General features: G+C 38.2%; 1 protein-coding gene across 1 annotated transcript in view; it reads left to right on the top strand.

Moving 5' to 3' along the window:
- The first annotated feature begins 531 nt into the window (after positions 1-531).
- PRKACB (protein kinase cAMP-activated catalytic subunit beta) overlaps positions 532-25,833 on the top strand; it is a 125,326-nt gene continuing 100,024 nt past the window's right edge. Inside the window, exon 1 of the mRNA XM_043575432.1 lies at positions 532-902. Within this exon, the coding sequence (XP_043431367.1) occupies positions 857-902 (46 nt within the window). The 5' untranslated portion in view covers positions 532-856. The remainder of the gene's footprint in view (positions 903-25,833) is intronic.

Raw genomic sequence — 25,833 nt, forward strand, 5'->3', positions numbered from 1 at the left:
GAAAACCGCACTGGAAACATCACGGGGCTTGCGACTGATGCCTGAGAACCGGGAGGACAACGTGGTGGGCTCAGCGAATACCTTGAATCTTCGGAGTAAAGGGAGCTTCCGAGCCACGGTCGACATTAGGGACCAGGTTGTTTCCGCGGCTGAGGCTGACCAGTCCGCACTCGCCAGAGGCAAGAACTAGGGGGTTCCCCTCGCTTGGGATCTCCTACACGCACGTGCGGTTGCCCGGGCCTGCGGGAAGAAGGCGACCTTCGAGCGAGCAGCCGCGGGATTGCGGGGCACAAAGAAAGCAACCCGAGCCCCCTTGCGGCCTCCCGAGGCCCCGCTCCAGGGCTGCGAGACGACGGGTTCCTCGAAGCTAACGGTTCCCACGCCGCCTCCCGTATCTCTGGGATGAGCATCCGACCCAATCCCGGGCCACAACACGCAGTTCGGCGGGCCGCAGAGTCGCCTGTCTGGGTTAGCCTGCACCGCCGCCCCCGAGTCAGGCCCCCTCGCCCCACCGCCCTCGTCCAGGGCGACACGTCACTTCCGGCGCGCGCGCCCGCCCGCGGAGAAAGACCGCGGCCGGCGAGGGGGGCGAGCGAGGGGGGCGGGGCGGGGGAAAGGGGAGTGTCCGCCCGCTGCCGCCGCCGCAGCTACCGCTGTAGCCCCCGGGGCTGGGGAGTTCGCTGAAGCCCTGCCCTCCGAACCGGCCCAGGCTGCTCGTCCGGACTCGGGGCGCCAGCGCCAGGAGCACCCACCGCTTTGACCGGTGCAGAAGCGGGACTTGCCTGAGCCTGTGGAGCGGCGGGGACGGCCCCGGCCCCCCTCCCCTCCCTGACCCCTTCTTTCCATCGCCCCAGTCATGGGGAACGCAGCGACCGCCAAGAAAGGCAGCGAGGTGGAGAGCGGTGAGTCAAGGGCCGGGTCTGGGTACCTACCGGGCGGGCCGGCGCGGGGCACCGATCGCCCCTCCGGGTCGGAGCCCCGAGGCCGCGGGCATGGTCCAGGCCTCGCAGCGGCCGCCGGGAGCTGCTCGAGGGAGCCCTGGGGACCAGCTGCCTTCCTCCTCCATCCCCCCCCCCCCCCCCGCCCCAGCTCCGGCGTGAGGGCCCAGCACGGAGGGCCGGATGGAGAGATCGAGGGAGAAGAGTGGTCCCCGAAATTCCCTTTCTCTATAGAGCGAGGGGGACGCACTCGCTAGAACAATTCCCCAAATATGGTCCGGATAAGAAGTCCATAGAACCATCCAAGCCCTTGCTTCCCCTGCCCACGACCACCTCTTTGGGAGCCACAGGTAGTGCTGTGGGCAGAGTTGGCTCTTTTCCCTCCATCACTTGGGGCCAGCCCAACCTATCACAAGGTAAGGGGCTACTAGCCTGGCTTTCCGCAGGTAAGGTTAATTTCTGAGCAAGCGGCTGTGTTTTAGAGACCCTTCCGTCTCTTCAGATTAGGAATGGAAGATATAACAAGACTAAAGTGCAACTTTCTCCTTGAAAAAAGCAAGGCAGGTTTGCCTTTTCTTGAGACATTCAAGACTCTCCTACGGTGTCTGTAAACTTAAAGGTCACTCAAAGTGCTTACAGAATATGGTGAATTTCTTCTGAAAGCTGAAAGTGCAGGCACTCTACATTTTACACCAAATAATAAAAAGTCATGCAAATTGAATTTCTTTATAGTTAAATAAATAAGTAGATAAATAAATAAAATCAGGATAGCTGTGAAAGAAAAACTGGTGTGTCTTTGTCCGGTTCCTCTCAGATTTTATAATTCAGAATGATCAGATAACAAATGGTATTTGTTTTATCACCAGGAGTAAATGACATCTCAGCACTTGAGGGAATGCCAGATCATTTATTTCCGTTTGTGTAAATAGTGTCTTTTAATGTTTCTATGTTTGTAACCTGTTTTAGGTTAATTTTGTAATTTGGCATGAAGGAAATAGCTTTTCTTTTTTTTTTTTTTTTTCTATATCAACAAAGCAGAATCAATTTGGAAAGATACAGTCATTCGTTTTGTTTAATGTGAATAATGAGATCAGATTATATGGTTTATGTTTCACCAGTAAGGTTTTAATTTTCAGGAGCCCCAGAAAAGTTTGAGATACTATCATACAAATTATCAATGACCATACTTTAGTATGTGATAGGGAAATTTTTAAAAGCCAATATAGAGGTAGAACTTTGTTATCTTTTCTTTTTCAACTGCAAAAATGTAGTAACTGTACAGAAAGTATAGGAATGTGAAAAGTGTAAAGAATTTTTTGTGTCTGATGAGTTATCATTTTGCCTTTTAAGGTAAAATGTACTAATTGTGTTACAAAAAAGTATGCTTGATAATTGAATCATATCAGTGATTTTCATTAGAAAATACAGGCCTGTACAATGTTTATATTTTTACATTGTAAAAATACAGGCCTGTACAATGTTTATGTTTTTACATTGATAGTAGACTCTTCTCTGATCTGTATATTTCCATTATTAAGTTACCAAACTAATTCTCCCTTAGTACTAATTTGAACCTCATAACTATGGGATAATCTCAGAATATTTACAGAAAACAGAATAAATTTTAAATATGTATTTAAATTATTCCTACGAATAAATTCTTTCCTGAGCTTTAACTATTAGTGACAGTCTATTTAGTAAGTATGTTAGCCAGCTTTTTATGCAAGTTTATTTATGGCAACTGAAGGTCATTATAGTAGTTTGAATAAATGTTGTAAAGTGATAAAAGAAAATAGCAAATGATGTCTCATAGGGACAATTATTGAAATGTCACGTGTTGATCACTTTGTAATTTCATTTGGAGCAATGTTATCAGATGTGTGTTGCTGCTTTTCTATAGTTAATAAAGTTTATTGATATCTCTTAAAACTTAATGAAAGAACAGCTTTTACCATTACAGACCTAACTTCTGTTTACTTTTATTTTTTTAATTTTTTTACGTTTATTTATTTATTTTGAGAGAGAGAGCGCGTGCACGTGCAAGTGGGGTAGGGGCAAGGAGCGAGAGTGAGAGAGAGAAAGAGAGAGAATCCTAGGCAGGTTCCACACAACGCAGAGCCTGATGCGGGGCTCTACCTCACTAACCATGAGATCATGACCTTAGCTGAAGTTGGAGGCTTAACCGATTGAGCCACCCAGGTGCCCCTCTTCTGTTTATTTTTTTAAATTATTCTTGACAACATATACCTTTCAAAATTTGAATGTAGTTATTTAAACTTTAGCTAGTAGTAAGAGCATAAACTTTCAGAAATATAAGCGATCTTAGAGATCAGCCTGTATAATCATTCCATTTCAAAGTCAAAGAGCCTGACCTCTGAAGAAGCTGAAGGTGAGATCATATTATTACTGATATCAGAGTAAGGAATAGAATCTGGTGCTCTGATTCCATTCTGCATCACTAAATAATCAATTAATACATACATTTTGAAAATGTCTATCAAGTATATTAGTTCTGTTTGGAGACTCGGTAGGTAAAACCTCAAGAAATTTACAGTGTAGTGTGAGAAAGAAAATATACTTATTGAAGTTAACTGAAAAGTAAATTAGGATAACTGCTAACATTATGGAAAGTAAGATTAGAACTCTGAAAATGACCAACAGGAAAATGTTTGATTTGAAATGATGATTAAAATGTATAACGTTGATTATTATTTGGGGTTTGATCAGGACCATGCCTCATAGAGATGATTCTGGAGTTTCATTATAAAAAGATTCCAGAGGAATGAAGCTTTGGCCATTTGGTGCTTCTGTTGTATTCTATTGAAATCTGTCTATTCCAGGAGGGCACCTGGATGGCTCAGTCGGTTAAGCGTCCGACTTGGGCTCAGGTCTCACAGTTTGTGGGTTCCAGCCCCGCGTCAGGCCCTGTGCTGACAGCTCAGAGCCTGGAGCCTGCTTCAGACTCGGTGTCTCCCTCTCTCTCTGCCCCTCCCCCACTGGCACTCTGTCTCTGTCTCTCAAAAATGAATAAACTTTAAAAAAAAAAAAAAAGGAAAGAAATCTCTCTACTCTTGGAATAAAACATTTTCCAGGGTAGGACTTGGAGATGCCATTCTCATTTCCACACTTTCTGGAGATAACATTAAGTTGGGTACCTGTTGTTCTGTTGCCATGAACTAAGAAATTGTATTAAGATATCTTGAAAACTTATTGAAAGAACATCTTTTACCATTACATACCTAACTGTGTATTTAAAAAAAAAATACTCTCAAAAATACGTGTTTCAGAATTCGAATGTAGTTATTTAAACTTCTGCTAATACACAGAAGCATAAATTTTAGAAACATGAGTATACAATTTTCTGAGAAGTCTTAAACTCTTGTCATCCAAAATGGTTCTACTTATCCAGTCTCCCACTCTTACTTTACCCACAGTTGCCAACATAAAAAGCAGATGCCACTATTTTATCATGGGAAAGTTCTTTTCGTTTATTTCATTTTTTAAGACCCATTAGACCCCACAGGTTGCCTGTGGGGCTTTGTATTACACTCTCATGGCAAAGGTGTTGAGACCAATGGGTGAAGTGTTGATAGAGACTTGGAGGCAGATTCTCCTGTGACTGCAAGTGGTAGAGCCACCTTGTAACCTAGTGTTTACATAATGATCTTTGAATGTTTTCCCAAGTATCTGTCTTAGGAACTTTAAGGTGAATAGAAATTAATCAAAGAAAGTCTCCAGTAGACTAGGTTCAACCAAAATGCAAGTTTCATAACAACTAGCATTTTTGGAGGGCTTACTATGAGCCTGGTTCTCTGTGTACTTTGCATGCATAATTTCACTTAATCTTTCCAAGCCTGTGAAGTAGTTTAGTTATTTTTCCATTTTATATATGAGGAAATAGAGGCTCAGAGAGACTAAATGACTTGCCTAAGGTTGTACAGCGAGGAAGCCAAGGAGCAACATTTGAACCTAGGCAGCCTAACCCCAAACCCGAAATCCTAACCACTGTGTGAACAGCCTATGCGTATCCAATGGAAAAGCTAATTCTCAAACACACAGAATAGCTCAGACTTTAATTTTGTTTCAGTTTATTGTCAGTTACAGGAAATTCTGGTTGTTTTCAGTAGTGACTTTATTTGTATATATTTAATTCTTAGAGTTATTGTTTCTGGTACTGTTCTCTAAATTCAGTTTCCTCGTCTGTAAAATGAGGACAAAAGATTAAGTTACTTCGAAAATCTTTAGATTTAATATGGTATAATTTCAAATTAAGCCATATAAATTGATTTATATACTTAAACCCTTCATTACTATTAGTATTTGTATTTACTTATTTTTTCTCATTTGTGAATACATACTTTCTCTTCCTGACAAAAAGCCAATCAAAAACTTACTATTTGAACTTGTATCGCCATTTTGAAAAGTATTTAGAAATTTGCATTTTACCATGGTTTAGAGGAGCACCATCCAATCAGACTTTCTGCTGTGATGGACATGTTTCTGTGTTGTCTAATGTGGTAGCCACTAGCTGTATGTGGCTCTTGAGCACTTGAAATGTGACCAGGACGACTGAGGAACTGAATTTTTAACTTACATGTGGCTATTAATGTTTGGTGTAGTGGACAGCACAAATTTAAAACATAGCTGTGTAATAAAAATGCTAACCCATCTTTCCATCACTTGGTAACTGGTAGATACTCAACAAGTGTGTGTTGATAAACAGAATGCTGGACTGATCTTTTCTCATCCTAAGAAGTAACTTATTTCTAAAACATTTCCCCTGAATAAGCCTTTATAAACTTAGTGAACATTACTGTAGCTTAGTGATTTGTGTGTCATGTATAAAGTTCACTACAAAGTTCATTTCCATATTGGGTTCTACTAGAATTAATTTGTTTTAGTTTTCAATACTGAATCTCAGTGAACATATTTTTATTGTAAGTTTTTGTAGATTTAAATGTTGATTAGGAGAAATTTAGTGAGCTCATATCATACTCATGTCTTTAAAGTTTTTAATTATCAGGTATTTTTAAGGGAAAACCAGTAGCAGGTATTTGTACCAATTTACTAGATTGGCAGAAGTATTTGGGAATAGTTTTCTTTGAGTTAAAAAAAAATTTTTTTTTAATTTTTTTTTTCAACGTTTATTTATTTTTGGGACAGAGAGAGACAGAGCATGAACGGGGGAGGGGCAGAGAGAGAGGGAGACACAGAATTGGAAACAGGCTCCAAGCTCTGAGCCATCAGCCCAGAGCCCGACGCGGGGCTCGAACTCACGGACCGTGAGATCGTGACCTGGCTGAAGTCGGACGCTTAACTGACTGCGCCACCCAGGCGCCCCAAAAATTTTTGAAAAAGAAAACAAAAGGTCCCAACAAACAGCAACACTGTCCAAATAATAAATACATTGTTTATCTGATCCAGATACATGATTTTGTGATTCACTTTGTACAGATTATCTAATGTATAAAATTATCTCATGTTTAGAAACCATTTTTTCCATTCTCCTGGTCAGTGACCTCCACTTAGGATCTACACAGAATGTTGCTTTTCATTGCCAGCAACAGGATAATTAAAGACCTGAAAGCCAGCTTAGAAAAGTAAGCCACAGTTGAGTGGCAGAAGCAGTCCATGAAAAGATCCTAGGTAAGCCATGATACTTATTAAAATTCTTCAGAGAGTCAGGAGTTGACCATAAATCATTTTGGTATCCCATTAAATTAATAAAATAAAACAATTAGTATAATTTACAAGATTGTCTGTATACCTAGGTGATAATAATGTTAGTACAGATATAAGATCAGATTTTTTTAGGGGAATAAATCTTAAGTTTTGAATAAAGAAAAGTATGTTAAGTAGAAAAATGTGGAATTTATGGAAGGAAATATACCCTGGTCAGTACCACATTATTTTGAGTATTTTAATTTTAAAACTTCCTTCAAGAGTATCCTATATAGTTCTTTTCTTTGTTGGTCCATTCATTCATTCCACATAGTTGAGTTCCTAATATGTGATGGACTCTATGCAAATCTATGGGAGTAAAGATTGAATATGACACTATACCTGCTCCATAGTGCCTACATTCCAGAAATTAGAGACATATTTGTCAACACATTGATGGGGTGAAAGCTGTTACAAGTACTTATGTAAAAACTCAGTGGGGAAACCAGTAGAAAATACGGTCGTTTCCACTGGTGTGGGGAGGGTGAGGTTCTAAAAGGGCTTCAAAGAGGAGGTGAGCTCTGAGTTGAGCATCGAAAATAAGTGTTCAACAGGAGGAAGTGTGCTCTGAGTAGAAGGAACACAAAGTGAACAAAGATGCAGAGGAATGAAACAAAATGGGATATACAGGAAAAGGAAAGTAAGTTGTCCATTGTGACTAACTGAGAGGATAGAATTGGTTGTAGGAAAGAGGGGAAACTATATAATGAAAGATGAGACTGAAGAAATGGACAGAGCCATGTAATGGAAATTCCGATTTTGAATTTTATCCCATAGATATTAGGGAGCTGTGGTGGACTTCAGAATAAGGGAGAGACATGATCAGATTTGGGTTTTACCAAGATTACTTTGGTTGGTAGTGTGAAGATGAGTCACTTTATGGAACGAATGGAGTAAAGGCAGGAAGATCAATTAGAAGACTCTTGCATGCAAGTGAGGGACTTTGAGGGTCTGAATCAAGGCGGTAGAGGTAGGGATGCAGGAAAAGATCTGAAATTTGAGAAGTTTGGAAAATGAAAATGAGCAAACTGTACTTGGGGAATGAAGAAGAAGAGGAATTGGAAATAATGCCCAAGTTTTTCGCTTGTTTGGATGGGTTGTGATGCCAGTAATAGAGTCAGGAAGTAAATAAAAGGCCAGGAGCAGATTTGGGGAGTATTGAATTCAGGGGCATATTGAATTCAGGGTGCCTATGGCATTTCTGAGAAAAGTGATACCTGATTGGTTGTTCTATATGTGGATTGTCTAATTTAATTCTCCCAGTCATGGTGGGGAAATGACCTTGGATGGTTAGAGGATCTGTTCCACATAACATCCTCATTTTGCTCCCTTAAAAAAGGCCAGCTGTTTAGAAATTATAGAACTAAAACACCTGAGGGATGCCTGGGGTGGCTCAGTTGGTTGGGCATCTGACTCTTGATTTCAGCTCAGGTCATGATCTCAGAGTCATGGGATCAAGCCCCACTTTGTAGGGCTTCATGCTGGGTGTAGAGCCTGTTTGAGGTTCTCTCTCTCTCTCTCTCTCTCTCTCTCTCTCCCCCTCTCCCCCCCCCCTCTCAAAATGAATAAACATAAAAAAAAAAGAACTAAAACATCTAACATAATTCCTAGAAATTCAGAACTACAGCTACTAAAAGTGTAGCTTTTTTGTTTTGAAAAGAGTAAAACCTAAAGCACTGATGAAAACAGTGTAACTTTAAAAGAAACAAAATAATTTAAAATCAGATAAAATATTACTTTTACAGTTAAAGTGTACATCCTGTAAGCTACTGAGTTTGGTAGAACCATGTAGAATAGTGGAAAGAACATGTAAAATACAGTAGCAACATATATTTTACTAAGTAAATACCAGTTTTGTTCCCCTGGAGTGCTTTCAAATAAATATTATAACACTGAGATATAACTTAATGGTAAGGACATGAACTTAGAATAAGAAAAATCTAGATTGTTTTCTAATAGTTTATATTACTTCACTTGGAACAAGTGTTTGTTTTAATGTCTCCAACGTATACTGTAAAATTGAGAAGAGAGGATTCGATGATGAGGCTGTGGTCTTTTCCAGTTTTATAATCTAATGATTCCAATATATTTATTAAAGAAGGAATGTACATTTAGAAGTACCAACACTTGGGAATAAATTATAGAATGTTCTCAGAAGATTATGTGGAGAAAATTATGTGGGTGGAGAAGTGGTAAATGAGCCTCAGTGTGAGCACATAGAAGGTACTGTATTTAGGGAAATTTTTTACCTGTACCTTCAAGAATGATAACCTATGAATTTTGACCTAGGAAACATTAATGAATCACTATATTGATTGTTGAAGATATTCTCATGTTCCACTACAGGTAAAGGGATCATGTAAATGTTAGTCATCAGAGGAGTGGAAATAAAACACAGAGCATTCTACTATTAATGTAAAACCCTTAGCATACTATGTGTAGTTATGATGTTTTGTGTGTAGTCGAACCAGGGGAAGTTAAGATCAGAGGCAGCTAATAGGTGTAAGAAAATAGAAGGTTTATTGTATGAGAATAAGCTAAAAAAAACACAAAACAAACTCTTCAAACTAAAAAGGTTATGGCTACATGATTAAAATGTATAAATCAGGTAGCATTGACAGAAAAGCTAGGATTTTTCACTTAAATTTGAATTACAAGAACTCATGAGATATTCCTCAAAACTTAAAAGAGCTAGATGTAGAGCAAATAAAATACAGCAAAACCTTGAGAAACTAGGCTTAGAGAATAAGTCTTTTTAACTGCTTTTTAATCATTTAGGTTTAAAGGTAAAAAAAATCTGTGCTTATAAATTCAGCTAGTATTTTTAGCAACTTAAAAATTGCTAGAAAATTTTCATGCTTTTTTACTCTTTTTATAGGTCTTATAACCCCTTCTGCTTTTTATAACTTCTAAAAGAGTCATTGATATTAACAGATAAACCTTTTTCTTACTAATACTGAGGTTTATTACTATAATGCAAATAATAAATTGTTTTCCCTGATAAGGAGATATAGCTTGAATTACTTAAATTGATATGGATGTATAGCTAAGTTTTTACTTTAATATTCTAATTCATCCATTTATTGGAGCAACTGGGTGGCTCAGTCAGTTAAGATCTGACTCTTCATTTCAGCTCAGGTCATGATCTCACACTTCGTGGGTTTGAGCCCGACGTCGGGCTCTGTCTGTGCTGACAGTGCAGAGCCTGCTTGGGATTCTCTCTCCTCTCTCTCTCCCCCTCTGCTACTTACTCTCTCTCTCTCTCTCTCTCTCTCAAAATAAATAAATAAACTTTAAAAAATAATAATTCACCCATTTATTTGATTTTTTAAAAATATCTTGGCGATGGGAGATAAAGAGTTGCCTTTATGGGGGCGCCTGGGTGGCTCAGTCGGTTAAGCGGCCGACTTCGGCTCAGGTCATGATCTCACGGTCCGTGGGTTCCAGCCCCGCGTCGGGCTCTGTGCTGACCGCTCAGAGCCTGGAGCCTGTTTCGGATTCTGTGTCTCCCTCTCTCTGACCCTCCCCCGTTCATGCTCTGTCTCTCTCTGTCTCAAAAATAAATAAATGTTAAAAAAAAAAAATAAAAAAAAAAAAAGAGTTGCCTTTATGTAGCTCATAGTCTTTTGGCAGATTTAGATAACTAAAAACATAATTATGAGAATTTTTTAGGACGTATAGTATAGGATGTTTCCTGTGGTGATAATTTTGTTTTTTAACTTTTTGGTTGTAATGTAAATTAGATTCAGTAATGCTCTGTATCTATGCAGATGGTTTTTTTGAATCAAAGTTAGGACTCTTTTAAAGAGAAATGCACTGACAATTCACAATGATAAATGATGCACCAGCACATGTGACCTTAAAGCTGCCTTAGAAAATCCAGTGTAGATGTTGTATCTTATCTGACTTGCTATTACAAGGTGAAAAGTCCCAGGTTTTATGGCCATGATTTAAGGTTATATTCCCTATTGCCCACTATTCATATAAAGTTAACTTTTCAATGACTTCTGAATTTTTTTTCTTGTAAAATAACTGTTGAATCTAAACCTTTAAGTCCTTGGCAAATCTGAATTCTCCGTCTGGACTTTGTCTTCAAAAAATTAAAGATACGCTCTTGAGATCTCACTTTAGAGTCCTACTTAGTAAAAGGGGGTGGCTGGGTGGCTCAGTAGGTTAAGTATCCAACTCGTGGTTTTGGCTCAGGTCATGATCTCACAGGTTTGTGAGTTCAAGCCCCACGTCGGGCTCTGGGTTGACAGTGCGGAGCCTGCTTAAGATTCTCTCTCTCTCTCTCTCTCTCTCTCTCTTTTTCTCTCTTTCTCTCTCTCCCTCCCCCTCTCCTTGCCCCTCCCCCACTTGCTGTGTCTGTCTCTCTCAAAATAAATAAATGAAAAAAAAAAGAGTCCTACTTAGTAAAATGAGTATTCAATTTCTATATTACTTACTTATTCTTTAAATATTTCTTTTGTTTAATGTTTATTTATTTTAAGAGAGAGAAAGTCAGAGTGCAAACAGGGGAGGAGCAGAGAGGGAGACACAGGATCTGAAGCAGGCTCCAGGCTCTGAGATGTCAGCACAGAGTCTGACACAGGGCTCGAACCCATGAACCGTGAGATCATGACCTGAGCCAAAGTCAGAGGCTTACCCAATTGAGTCACCCAGGTGCCCCTCTATATTACTTATTCTTAAGTAGATGACCATACGGCATCATCCAACTATTGTGCGTAAGCCACAAACTTAAGAGAATATGTTTGTACAGGTATAACTTAGCTTTTTTTGTAGGTGCTAATTCTGCTGATAATTTAGCCCCTCTAATCCAAGGAGAAGAGCTTCCTATCTGAGTAGGAGCCATGAAAGATTAAATTGGGGAAGAATATGAATCCCTCTTTAGGCTGTAGTCTTGAAGTTACTAAGTAAGTCATAGTTCATCTGATAGAATGACAGAGACAGAAAGGTCATTTATTTGTCATTCATTCAATCCTTTAGTTATTCTCAATCAGTATTTACTGAGTGCCTACTGTGTATCAGATTCTGTGCTAGTCCATAAATGCAAATATGTGAGTAAACATAAGACTTGGTTCCTGTTTTAAGCTGGGAGACAGATACATACAGATATTTATGAAAAAATGTAGGGTGATACACAGGTGCCTAAGATTTGATACTAGGCTGAAAATACAACGTAGGAGTGTATATAGGATTAAGTGTTGAATTCCTGAGATCATCTTGGGAGATAGACTATAACCAACTTAAATAGAAACTGGCTTTGAGTCCATTTTGGAGATGTTTACATCTGTGATTATAACACTTAATAGTAGCATTGATTTCTCCATTGTTTCTCCCACTGTAATCTCTAAGGGCAGAGACGGTACCTATCTTGTTTAGTGTTTTAATCCCTAAAATTTGGCACAGTTCCTAGCCCATAGTGGAAACTGAAATCATCTATAGTTAAATGGATACAAAATTTAAGCTTCTTGTAGAAGTGTTTACTCCCTATCTCTCCCCTTAGTTGACAGGTACTTTCTCTTCAATGTATTGACTATTTGGGCCTGTTAGTTGATTTTCTTGAGAAGAGGGTACCTCTTTCCTTGTTTTCTCAGCATATAGTAGTTTGACATATATCACAATTATATCACTTTTAACTGGTATGGAGAGATTGGTCTCAGACTTCAGGTAGGAAGACATTGGATTAGGAAAAACTATCATGCTCCCAACTTCTTGAAAATCCCTGCTCATTTGAGGCCTACTATAGTCTGAATGTTTGTGTTTCCTCAGAATTCATATGTTGAAATCCTAACCCCCATGGTGATAATATTAGAAAGTGCGGCCTTTTGGAGAGTGCTCCCTTGCCCCCTCTGCTAAGTGAGGTTGCCATAAGGAGGAGATGGCTGTCACTTCTTCAAGTGGGCTCTCACCAGATACTAAATTTGCTGGCACCATAATCTTGAACTTTCAGTCTGTAGAACTGTGAGAAATACATTTCTTTTGCTAATAAGCCACCCAGTCTATGGTATTTTGTTATAGCAGCCCGGACAGGACCAAGACAAGGCCTAAACTAGTCAGCTGTACTACTATGTTCCCATCCTTGTAGCTTTCATTTACCAATCTCTTAACTTACTTTTCTTCACTCATCAAAAACTTTGGCACGGGGCTCACAATCTTTCTCTGTACTCTAAGCCCTGCATTTATCCTAGGTGGTTTCAAATTCTATGTGGATGACCCATTCATTACCATTGCATCTCAGTTCCTTGACCACATTATCTTCTATCCCCTTCTGTTCACTTCATTTCAAATAGCCAGTCTCACCAAGAATCTTGTCATATTTATTAATTGCTCAATAATCACCAATGTACACATGCCATTTTCTGATCACAATGTCCCCTAATTTTCTTTGCTCTTTAAATATTCTCACTATTATTCTTCATCAGAATCTTTCGTCCATCTGTCCATCATGTCTCACTTCATTTTCCTTTTTAACCAGTTTCGATTACATGGTCCCTGAAATCCATTGCACTTTTGTCTTTTTAGCACATCTTTCTGACAAAAATCTAACTGATAAACTCAACTGTCTGTTTTCTTAGTGCTTTCAGCTAAGAGCTAAGCAATACTAGAGAAAGCCACATAGAAGGGCACTATAAATGTAGCCTCAGATAGGCTGTCAACATGATTTGACGATTCTACCATATTTCTCTGATCAACACTGTCTCCCATTCTTTATAATTTTTATTTTATTCACTTCACACTTCTGAAGTCCCCATTATCTCATTTCTAAGAGATGATCTTGCCTCATATCTCACAAAGAAAATGAAATGTATCAGATGAGAGAACCCCTTCAACTTCTTTCTATAAAACACGCACACCTCCTGTATTTTAACTTAATCTATCTTGTTATTCTGTTCTAATAGAAGAATTGCCTATTCTTTTTATCTATTGTTATATCACACATCCTTCCCTCATTTAGTGGCTTAAAGCAATGACAGCATTTATTTTGCTTAGGAAAGTACAGTTTGGGCAGAGCTCTACAAGGACACCTCATCTCTGCTCTATTTGACAGCAGCTAGCTCAGCTCAAAGGCCAGGGGCTAGAATCACCAAAAGTCTTGCTCATTCATGTGTTCTGGTTTTGCTGGTTGTAGGTAGTTGGAACATTAGCTTGGATTTTCAGCTGAAACATCACATGGCCTCTACATGTGGTTTGGGCTTTCTTATAACATGGTAGCTAAGTTCTAAGGGAGAGAGAGAGAGCCATGTGGAAGCTGTATCACGTTTTATGAGTTAACCTCTAAAGTAATATCATTTCTGCTGCCTTCTATTTATTAGAAGTCACTTAGATGTGTCTATATTTAAAGGAAGGTGAATTAAATTCCACCCTTTGATGGGAGGAATGTAAATAAATTTTTGACCTGTTTTAAAAGCCACCACATGATACATCTTTACAAGGCCAATCCCTCCACCATTACTTTGGATCTCAACCCTTCTACTTTCCCAGGGACCTGTGTATGCTATTGCATATTCTTCTCTTTCATATTCAGCTTGCTGTCTTTTCTTTTTTTTTTTTTAATTTTTAAAAATTTGTTCTTGAGAGAGAGAGAGAGCGCCTGACGTGGGCCTCGAACCCACAAACCGTGAGATCATGACCTGAGCTGAAATCAAGAGTTGGATGCTTAACTGACTGAGCCACCCAGGCACCCCATCTTTTCATTTACTTTTAAATGTGTACTCCTTTTTCTTTACCTTTCTGTTTTGCTTATTGACTCTGCATTCTCCCCCTTCCCTTTTTCATCTCTTACCTAGTAAAGTGAACTGGCCTAAAGTAATGTGGCCACTTCAAGTTGCCTTTGGTAGCCAGGCAGGTAATGTCAATGTGTATTAGATAAAACCTGAGAACAGGATTTTAAAAAAAAGAGCTTTTTTCTCTTGCTATATTATAGATATTGACAATTATGGTGCACAGAACATAACATGTTTAGGGGCACCCATGTGGCTCAGTCAGTTACGTATCTGACTTCAGCTCAAGTCATGATCTCGTGGTTCATGGGTTCAAGCCCCTCAATCGAGCTCTGTGCTAACAGCTCAAGAGCCTGGAGCCTGCTTCAGATTCTCTCTCCCTCTTTCTCTTTTCCTCCCCGACTCACCCTGTCTCTCTCTCTCTCTCAAAAAATGAATAAACATTAAAATTTTTTTTGAAAAAAAGAATATAACATATTTAATGCAGTTCAGCTTTTAGAATACAACTTTTTTGAAAGGTGCCGTTTACCTATAAGTACTTCAGTAACAACATAAAAACATAAAAATGTTAAAACGAGAGAGGGGCAAGTGCCTGGAAGTGTATATATGCAAAGAGATTACTATAATGCTAGGCCTTGGAATGTATGCTTTTTAAGGAGGAAAAAAGGTTATTTAGGTGTGAAATACAGTGAAAAGGACTGGAGATCTTGTTAAGGTCTGAAGATTGTTGGAGTTTAGATATCGGAGTGAGCTAAAATGAGATGGTTGTCGGAGAGAGAATAGAATGAAATGAATCTAGGGTATAATCTTTGAAGTAAGTATCTAAGGTAGAGTAGGGTGGGAATGTACATATTGAGTGAATATAGATATTAAATATAAAAGTTTGGAGTATATACATATTCTAAGAGCGTATGTATTAAATGAACTACAAGTATGCCAGTTTTATCTGTCATGTTAAATATAAGAAATATATGGACAATATCTGTTTAAAAATTCTATTAAAAATTTAGCAAAGTACTTACAATTTTGATTTTAACAGTGTAATTTTTAGATGAAAAGACAATATATCAAATGGGTTTTCATGGCATGAGTTTTCAATTTATGGTGTATAGCCAAGACAAAGTAGTATCATGTTGGTTTATATATTCTGTATACACAAACTTCAGTTTAAATGTTTCTGTTCTTGAATTTAAAAATGTTCATTTTCAACTACTTGCATAAATAGGAATGTATTTTTATTATCTGTGGAATAAAATATCTGTGTATTTTATTATCTGAGGAATGTATTTTTATTATCTTTATTAACAGCAAATATAAATTTATCTAATTGAGAAAGGAATTGAGTTACATGGTCCCCCCCCCCCCCTTTTTTTAAAAATAAATTAACTGAATATCCTATGAGAATTTAGAAGCTAGCTACTTTGGTGATTCAAAGTTATTTAGCTGGACACTTAGTATTATTAACCTGGTGTCTGGATCACACCTGAAATCCAGAAAGTAATAAAAGTGTTCTCAGAGAAGCAATAGCAGATATTACAGCATATTTATATCAGCTCAACAGATATTACGGCATATTTATATCAGCTCACATAGCTAATTTCAAAATCTTTCCTAATCTGCAAAATGAACACAGTACTGAGTTGTGAGATTTAGAAATCACATATGATGTGTTTCTCTTGGCACCTGGAAGATGGTCAGTAAACAGTAGCTATAGTTTTGGGGGAAAATCCTTAACCACTGTCTGTATAGACTGGGCACATTTTTAAGCAGGTTGTCTGAATTACCAGTCAATGAACAATTAGAAACTGCAAATTAATTTAGTAGAGTAATGTTATATTTATTTATAAGTAGCTGATTTATATTCATAATTTCAGGATCGTCAAGAATAAAAAGATAAACATTCAGAGGGAGTTTTTAGAGTTATCTATCAAAACTTTAAAAATTACATGAAGCAGCTTAAGTCATTTATTTCTCACAATAACCCTATGTAGTAGATAACTATTGTTATCATTTTTTCTAGTAAGAAAACCAAGGTTAGAGATGTTAAACACACAGGTAGCTCAATGGCAGAGCTGAATGTGACACAAACTTAGCTGATCTAATAATTCAAGGCCTTCATAATCACTGTGTTACACTACTCCCTAACATGATGATGATATTTGCTTTCAAAAATTGGGCATTTGAGACTGTCCTAGAATCTGAAGGGCCCCTAGAAGCTCTACCTATCACCTTTTTAGAATATCACTTAACTTCTCCTATGTGCCAGACACTGTTGTCAGCGCTGCATGTATAATAACTCATTTAATCTTCACAGCCCTTTGAGATAGGAACTATGGTTGCTCTTATTTTATACAAGAGGAAATTTAGGCACAGAAAAGTTAGGTAACTTGTCCAAAGTCATGACTCTAGAGTCTGTTTCTAACCACTGTATCATACTGGCTACTTTTCTAAAAAGTTGTTAATTTTCTTCTGCATTTACGTATCTATTTCATAATAATCTTTCCAGTGATAGGAAACTCATTACTCTGTAAGGCAATATATCAGTCAGAGCTCTATCAGAGAAACAGAATCAGCAGGATATATATTAAGAGATATATTACAAGCAGTTGACTTACTGATTGTGGGGGCTGGCTAAACAAGTCCAAAGGGCAAGTCTAAAATCCACAGAGCAGGCATTTAGGAAAGACAAGCAGGAACTCTTGGCCAGGCTGAAGCTGCAGTCCAGGGGCTGAATTTCTTCAGGGAAGCTTTAGTTTGGCTATTAAGGCCTTTCAACTGATTGAATCTGACCCACCCAGATTATCTAGGATAATCTCTTTTACTTGAAGTAAACTGATTATAGACTTTAATAACATTTAAAAGATACCTCTACAGCAACACCTAGATTAGTGTTTGAATAATTAATTAAAGACTGTCCTAGCCAAGCTGGCACAAAGTGATCATCACTGGCACCTTTTTTTTTTTTTTTTTTTTAAACGCTGGAGTGGGTTTGAGGTGGTCAGTGGCTTTCATTTTCCCAAACTACAAATGGAACTTCTGTTTGCTTTTCAACCTTCATGTATTTTTTGATCACTCCTGCCACTTCCTCAACTTCACCCCACCCAGTTGCCACACCCAAAAAGATTTTAGGTGTTTTGCAATAGAATACATCTACATAAAGCATATTACCTTTGAAACAAAAATTTAAAAGTAAACAAGAGCCTCAAAATAAAAGGTAGAACTATGATTGAACCGGAAAACCTATGCCGAAGCTAGTTACTGTATTTGAGCATAAAATTAGCACTTTCTACATGGCAGGAGAGGTAGTTATACAGTATAGAACCTCTTTTCCAAATTCACAGTTCTTTTATTTTTTTTTTGTTTATTTTGAGAGAGAGAGAGAGAGAGAGAGAGAGAGAGAGCGTGAGCAGGGGAAGGGCAGAAAGAGAGAGGGAGAGAGAGAGAACGCCAGTCAGGCTCCATGTTGGCAGTGCACAGCTGGATGAGGGGGTCAGTCTCACGAATCAGGAGATCATGACATGAGCAGAAATCAAGAGTCAGAAGCTTAACTGACTGAGCCACCCAGGCACCCCCAAATTCATGAAATTCTAATAGGAATTTAGCATCAAATTCTAACAGGAAATTAATCTTTTAAATACAAGGTGCTTTGGCCTACATAATTAACAAGATCATTATTTAATAAAAGATAATTCTCTAGATTTCTAGATGCAAGGAGGGTTTCAGAGAGATGCTTACAAGTTATTATTATTTCTATTATTATTATGGTAATTCTTTTTTATATCTTGACCATCTTGTCCTCTTTAGATAAATAATATTTAAAATGCTATAAGGTCCTTTACTGAGACATAAAGATTTAAAGTGATACCTCATAGACCTTTAAGTGGACTTAAAAGGCTTACCTTAAGTGTGTATCTCATAGACCCTCTCACTTAAGAGTCAGGATTTGGAGAAATGAGGACATTGTCCTATAGCAGCCTAACATGAGGCACTAGGTAGAGAATGGCCTCTCAGAAAGAAATGTGAATACAGCTTTTGTCTATTGAAGTTGATTATAATTTGATAATAAATCCACAGCTTTTATTATTATTCTCAAAATATAGTTGACTTATAATGTTCTATTAGTTAGAGGTGTACAAAATAGTGATTCAGTATTTATATGCATTACAGCATATTACAGTGATCACCATGATAAATCTAGCTACCATCTGTCATCAAAGTTGTTACCAATTATTACCTATATTCTTGCTGCTGCTGTACATTGTATCTATCCCCTGTCATATTTATTAAAAAGCTAAAAGTTTGTACCTTTTAATCTCCTTCCCCTACTTGCTCATCCCTGCACTCATCTCCCCTCTAGCAACCACAGATTGTCTGTATCTATGAGTCCATTTCTGATTGGGTTTTTGTTGTTCTTAATTTATTTTATTTTTAGTTTTTCACATATAAGTGAAATCATATGGTATTTGTCTTTCTCTATCTGACTTATTTCACTTAACATACCTTCTAGACCCATCCAAGTTGTTACAATGTCAAGATCCATTCTTTTTTATGGCTGAGTTCCATTATATTTACTAATTATGTTGAGATATGTTCCCCTTATACCTACTATATTGAGTTTTTATCATAATGATTATTGGATTTTATCAAATGCTATCTTGCATCTATTCAGATGATCATATGAGTTTTATGTTTAACTTTGTGTGTAGTTTATTGTGTTCGTGGGTATTGAACCATCCTTGCGTGGGTATTGATTCGTGTGTATTGAACCATCCTTGCATCCCTGGAATAAATCTCACTTAATTATAGCGATGATCCTTTTAATGTATTATTGAATTTGGCTTGCTAATATTTTGGGATTTTTGCATCAATGTTCCTCAGGGATATTGGCCTGTAATATTTTTTTGTGTGTGGTGTCTTTCCTCTTCAGTTTTTTGCAATAGTTTGAGAAGGATAAGTATTAAGTCTTCTTTAGATGTTTGGTAGAATTCACTTTGAAGCCATCTGTTCCTGGACTTTTGTTTACTGGGAATTTTTTGATTACCAGTTCAAATTCATTACTAGTAATCAATCTGTTCAGATTTTCTAATTCTTCGTGATTCAGTTCTAGTTTCTAATTATGGCCTTTTCTTTTTCATTTAATGAAGTCCATTAACATTTCTTGTAAGGCCACTTTGGTGTTGATGAACTCCTTTAGTTTTTGGTTGGGAATCTCCTTATCTCTCCTTCAATTCTGAGTGATAATCTTGCTGGGTAGAGTAATCTTGGTTATAAAGTTTTCCCTTTCAGCACTTTAAATATATCATGCCACTCCCTTCTGGGCTGTAAAGGTTTCTGCTGAAAAATCAACGGATAACCTTATGGAGGTTCCCTTGTATGTAACTATTTCATCTCTTCCAGCTTTTAAGATTCTCTCTTCAACTGTTGACATTTTGATTATAATGTGTCTTGTTGTGGATCTCTTTAGGTTCATCTTATCTGGAGCTCTCTTTGCCTACTGGATTTGGATGTTTGTCTCCTTTGCCAGGTTAGGGAAGTTTTCAGCCAATATTCCTTCAAATAGGTTTTTTGTTTTCTTCCTCTCCTCCTGGCACCCCTATAATGTGAATGTAGTATGCATTATGTTATCTCAGCGTTTCCTTAAACTATTCTCATTTTTCAAATTCCTTTTTCTTATTGTTTGATTGGTTGATTTCCACTGCCCTATCTTCCAGATTGCTGATCCATTCATCTGTATTACCTAATCTGCTCTTGATTCTCTGGAGTGTATTGTTCATTTCAATTGTTGTATTCTTTAGCTTTGATTGGTTCTTTTTTAGATTTTCTATCTCTTTATTGAAGTTCTCACTGTGTTCATTCTTTTTCTGAGTTTGGTGAGTATGTTCATGACTATGACTATTCCTTGAACTCTCTAATATATTAGTTATCTCCATGTCATTTCATTCTGTTTCTAAGGTTTTATTTTGTTCTTTAACTTGGAACGTATATCTCTGTCTTCTCATTTTGCCTAACTCTATTAGTTTCTATGTATTAAGTCGATCAGTTATGTCTCCCAATATTGAAGGAGTGGCTTTATGCAGAAGATGTCTTGTGGGGCACAGTAGTACAGACACTCCTGGTCACCCTAGCCAGGTGCCCCAGAAGTTACCTGTGTGGGCTTTGTGTACCTCCCTGTTGTGGCTGGGTTATGATTGGTGCGCTCATGGTATGCAAGACTTTCCCCCAACACAGCTGTCTGCAAGGTTTAGCCATGACTGCTTCAGGCCGCTAGGGAGCGGGTCTGGCCCCCTGCCCATCTGGCTGAGAGGCCTCGCTGTTGCAGGTATACTGGTGCGTGGGGTTGGTTCCTAGCGAGGCTGGCTGCAAGGCCTCGCTGCCATATCTGTAGATGCCCTGGTGGTTGGGGCATTTCTCTGGCATGGTTCACGTTGAGATTGGATTATGACTATCATAGGTGTTCTAGAGTGCTGGACTGGCCCCCTGGGGCAAGGATGCTTAGGAGAAGCTTTGGTGCTGGCCCAGAGCACCCACCAGGAGGGTGATTGAATGGGGTGATTGTGCAGGGGAATGTGGGCATGGGGCAAGCCGTGCTAGTACACTAGATGGAGAGTATCAGAAATGACACCTGCCAGCACTGGCAGGGAAGGGAAGTGCCAAAAGAAAAAAAATCAATGGTGCTTCCCTGACACATGCCCTAAAATTAGTCAATAAATCTCCTTCATGTATTACCCAGGTGCTTTTTAAACTGCTGCCTCTGCCCTGGGACTGGGAGTGGGTGAGATTGTGCACATGCCCTTTAAGAGCAGAGTCTTGATTTCCTATTATTCGCCAGCTCTCCTGGACATAAGCCTAGTAGATTTTCAAAGCCAGGAGTTGTGGGGGCTTGTCTTACTGGTGCAAGTCCCGTAGGCTTTGGAGTCCAGTGAAGGGCTGGTACCCCTCATTCCTCAGGGAGGGCCTCTATAGCTGGGATATCCCTCTTGATTGTAGGTCCTTGTACTGAGGGTATGGGTCCTGACAACCCTTTCTTTCCACCCTTTCTTTCCCTCTCAGTGTGGCTTTTTCTTTATATCCTTAGTTGTGTATGATCAGGTCTGCTAGTCTTCAGTTCATTCTTAGAGATATTTGTTCTATATGTAGTTACAGATTTTGGTGTGTCCATGGGAGGAGGCGAGCTCATCCCACTCTGCCATTGTGATCCCACCCCCTAACCCACAGAGTATTAACAGAAATTGTATCTCATTGATTAAAAGGGGCAGAGAGAGTTCATAATGAAAAGAAGCCTCTGACCTCTCAACCTCCTGTGAAAAGGATGCAGGCTCAGAAGCTGTTCAGCTCTAAACACGCCATTTCTTATGGAAAATGAAGGATGACTCAGAGGATGCAGCCAAGAAGCCAGAGAGTAGAGCTAAGAGACATGGAGAACCACTGCCAGGACTAATTAAAGAACTGGTGACATGTACGCCACTGGATTTCAGAATGGCTATTGACCAATGACTGTTACTTGCCTCTAGTTTACTCCCTTTTTGAATGGGAGTGTCCATTGCAATTTTCCTATTCTTTCCTCACCACTGTATATTAGGTGTGTGTTGGACAGTTAACTTGTATCTTTAGTCCACATGTCTTCAGATTAGAAGAAGTGTACCTGAGAAGCTGCAACCAAGAAACTGGATCTGAGGAGCCTCATCTACAGCTGCGCCTGATTTAGATTAGGCCCTGGATTTTGAGCTGACATTGTAATGTAATGAGACTTTTGGGGCCTTGGGAGGGGTTGGATATATTTTGAAAATGAAGGAGTGTAAATAATATATGGCCAGAGGGCAGACTGTGACAGTAAAGATGGGTGCAAATTTTTCACCACGCTTCCCATCTGAATCTGGGCTGGGCTGGGCTTGTGTTTGTTTGACCAATAAAATATGGTGGATGTGATACTGGGTCAGTTCTAGTCTTAGGCCTTTGAGAGGACTGACAGCCCCTGCTGTCATACAAGCCAGATGCTATGTAAGAAGTCTGGGTATTCTGAGACCAGCATGCTGTTAGAAGCCCAACTAGCCACTTGGAGAGAGAAAGAGAGGATAAAAGGTGAGTGAGAGTGTGAAAGATTAGCCATGGGGAGTAGTCCCTAGGCACTAGACAAGTGAATGAAGCTTTCTTAGACCTTTCAGTGAGCCCATCCTTCAACTGAAATCAGATGAGTGACTGACTCAACCAACAGTGAGAAGTGAGATGACAGATGTTAGACCTCTCAGCTGGGCTATTCCAGCCATCCTTAAGCTGTTCGAGCGACCAGCTCACACACCAGACCTTGTAGAACAGAGATGAGCATTTCTACTGTACCTTATCCAACTTTTTGAATCACAGAATTGTGAGCAAAATATGGTTATTGTTTTAATACTCAATTTTGGTGTTTGTTACATAGCATTAGACAACTGAAACACAAATGAAGGAACTGAAATACAGAAAAATTCTATCACTTGCCCAGCTTCACAGAGACAGTAATAACCATTGCCTTCAATCACAGTTTAAACTGCCTATGTCCTTCTTCTTTCCAGAGGACACTCTGGGGCCCTTTTTTTCCATCATTAACAAACCTGTGTACACCTAGAGATTTTTTATATAATGCCAGTTCATTCCTAGCACTTTTCATCTAATAGTTGGACAGTTATGGTTAGCATATCTCTTGACTTAATTCTACAGTAATGATAGAATCTGAGGTATGGTTCAGGACTAATCCTTAGTTTAAAAACATCTCAGGTGGGATCTCCTCTGAGCATTTCATAAAAGAAATCCCTCACACAAAAGCATATAGTTATTAGCAAAGTGCAACTGACTGAACATTTCTTAAAGGAAATTCAGGATAGTTGATACAATTTGCCAAAAGGTAAACAACTTAATTCTCATGAGACATTAAAGTTTTTCTCAAATGTCCTTCTGATTGCAGTATTGATTAGAGTTCTTCTCTTTTGACCATTCTCTAGAACAAAATTCCATCCTGGTCACTTTCCTCCCTTCCGGATATTTTCATTTGGAACATCCAATTCCTTCTCACCTCCTTATTTGCAGAGAAACTTGTCTCTTTCACAGAAACTCCAGTCTAACACGTGCGTTTTTGTTTGTTTTCTTAGAGTGAACTTATCAAATTATTTTTCTCAACAAGGGAATTTTCATCACTATTAAGATGAAAAGTTCCACTCAGCGTTACTTATATATAAGAAAAAGAGAAGACATGTCTCAACCAGAATCCCTCTAGTCACAGATGAACACTGTTACTACTTTTTGTTCAATATATTTTTTTGATAAATATATGGATGAAGTTTAAGAAAAAATGAGATAATAATAATAATAATAATAATAATAATAATAATATAGTGCTTATTATGTACCAGGCACTATTATAAATGCCTTAATCTGATTTATTTTATTTAATCCATCTCACAACCCTATGAGGTCTGTAGTTTTATTAACCCCATTTGCAGGTGAAGAAACTGAAGCAGTTAGGTAATTTGCCCAAGATCACATACCTGAGGTCCAGGTAGTCTTTACCTTAGAGCCTGCACTTTTAACCATTATTCTAACCTGCCATCCATATTAAACATACTGACTTATACTTTGTTTTTGTTTTTTATGTCATGAAGTTTTCCATGCAGTCAGATATTATTTTGTAGGGAATTGTTTGTTTTTACCTTCACTATGTTATGTTTAGTAAATAATAACATATATAGAACTAATTTTGGGGGGGTTATTTTTTTTTATTTTTGAGAAAGAGAGCACATTGCATGTCAGCAGGTTAGGGGCAGAGGGAGAGAGAGAATCTTAAGAAGGCACTATGCTCAGAGCAGAGCCCAATACAGGGCTCAATCCCACAACTCTGGGATCATGAGCTGAAATCAAGAGTTGGACACTCAACTGACTAAGCCAGTCAGGTGCTCCAAACTAATTTTTTAACTCTCCACTTCTATAGTAACCATCTTTCTACTTTTAATAGCACTAATTAGTTTCGCCTATTGTAGAAATGTAATCACACATCGTGTACTCTTGGAAATTGTCCTTTCTCTTTGCAGTGTAATATTCCTTTTTTTTTTAAATGTTATAGTTTTTCTATTCTGTTGGAATGTGAATGTTTCCATTTCAGGACTATTATAAATGGTGCTGCAATAAACATTCCTAGTACATATATATTGGTGAACATATGTATGCATTTCTATAGAGTATATAGCCAGTGTGGACATTTAGCTTTAATAGATATGATCAAACAGTTTGTTTGTTTATTTATTTATTTATTTAAATTCAAGTTAGTTAACATTCAGTGTGGTATTAGTTTCAGGAGTAGAACCCAGTGATTCATCATTTACATATTATACCCAGTGCTCATCCCAACAAATCCCCTCTTTAATACCCATCACCCATTTAGCTCATCCCCCCCTCCCCACCTTCCCTCCAGCAACCCTCAGTTTATTTTCTGATTTAAGAGTCTGTTATGGTTTGCCTCCCTTTCTGTTTTTATCTTCTTTTTCCTTCCCTTCCCCTATGTTTATCTGTTGTGTTTCTTAAATTCCACATATGAGTGAAATCGTATGATATTTGTCTTTCTCTGACTGATTTATTTTGTTTACCATAATACACGCTAATCCCATCCATGTTGTTGCAAATGGCAAGAGTTCATTCTTTTTGATTGGCAAGTAAAATCCCATTGTATACATTTAAGATATGGTCACATAGTTTTCTAAAGTGGTTATACCAACTTGCATTACTACCAGCATTGTATGAGAGTTCTCATTGTTCTACATTCTCACCAACTTTTAGTTGTTTCTTGTTTGTTGCATTCTGGTGGGCGTTACAATCACATTTGTATGACTATGTGGTGTTCCATTGTATGGATGTGTACTTTTTAAAAACGACAGCTCCTATTGTTGGACATAACAGAAAGACATAAGTTGTTTCTGTTCTTTTTTTGAAAAAAAATATGAAGTATTGACACTAATGTTCTTGTCTGTTTTTTAAGACTTCTAATACACGTTTCCTCTGGACATAATTATACAAATAACATGAGTGTTTCACTGAAACATTACAAAAATGAGTTATTATAACTTTTACAACTTTACTCAGTAAAAGATAGCATCTCATATTTTTAACTTAAATTAATTTTATTTCCAGCAAAGTTGAACCTGATGTTTGGCAATTTTTAATAAACAATTTGTTCTCATTCTGTGCTAATATTTCTGTTGAAATATTTGTAAATGTCTCTATTGCCATTATCAACCCTTTCTGGCTTTTTATGTTACGCACTTTTCTATTCATCCTTTAACTTTATAAAAACTTCAGGATTTTTGTAAGCAAATTTATATTTTACAGTTTTTATCTTTGGTATGCTTCAAAGGGCCTACTCCTATTTTCAGCTCTTACATTCTGCTCTCTTCTTTCCCCTTTGTGTGTGTGTGTGTGTGTGTGTGTGT

Source organism: Prionailurus bengalensis, chromosome C1 (genome assembly GCF_016509475.1).
Source record: "Prionailurus bengalensis isolate Pbe53 chromosome C1, Fcat_Pben_1.1_paternal_pri, whole genome shotgun sequence".
Taxonomy (NCBI): Eukaryota; Metazoa; Chordata; class Mammalia; order Carnivora; family Felidae; genus Prionailurus; species Prionailurus bengalensis.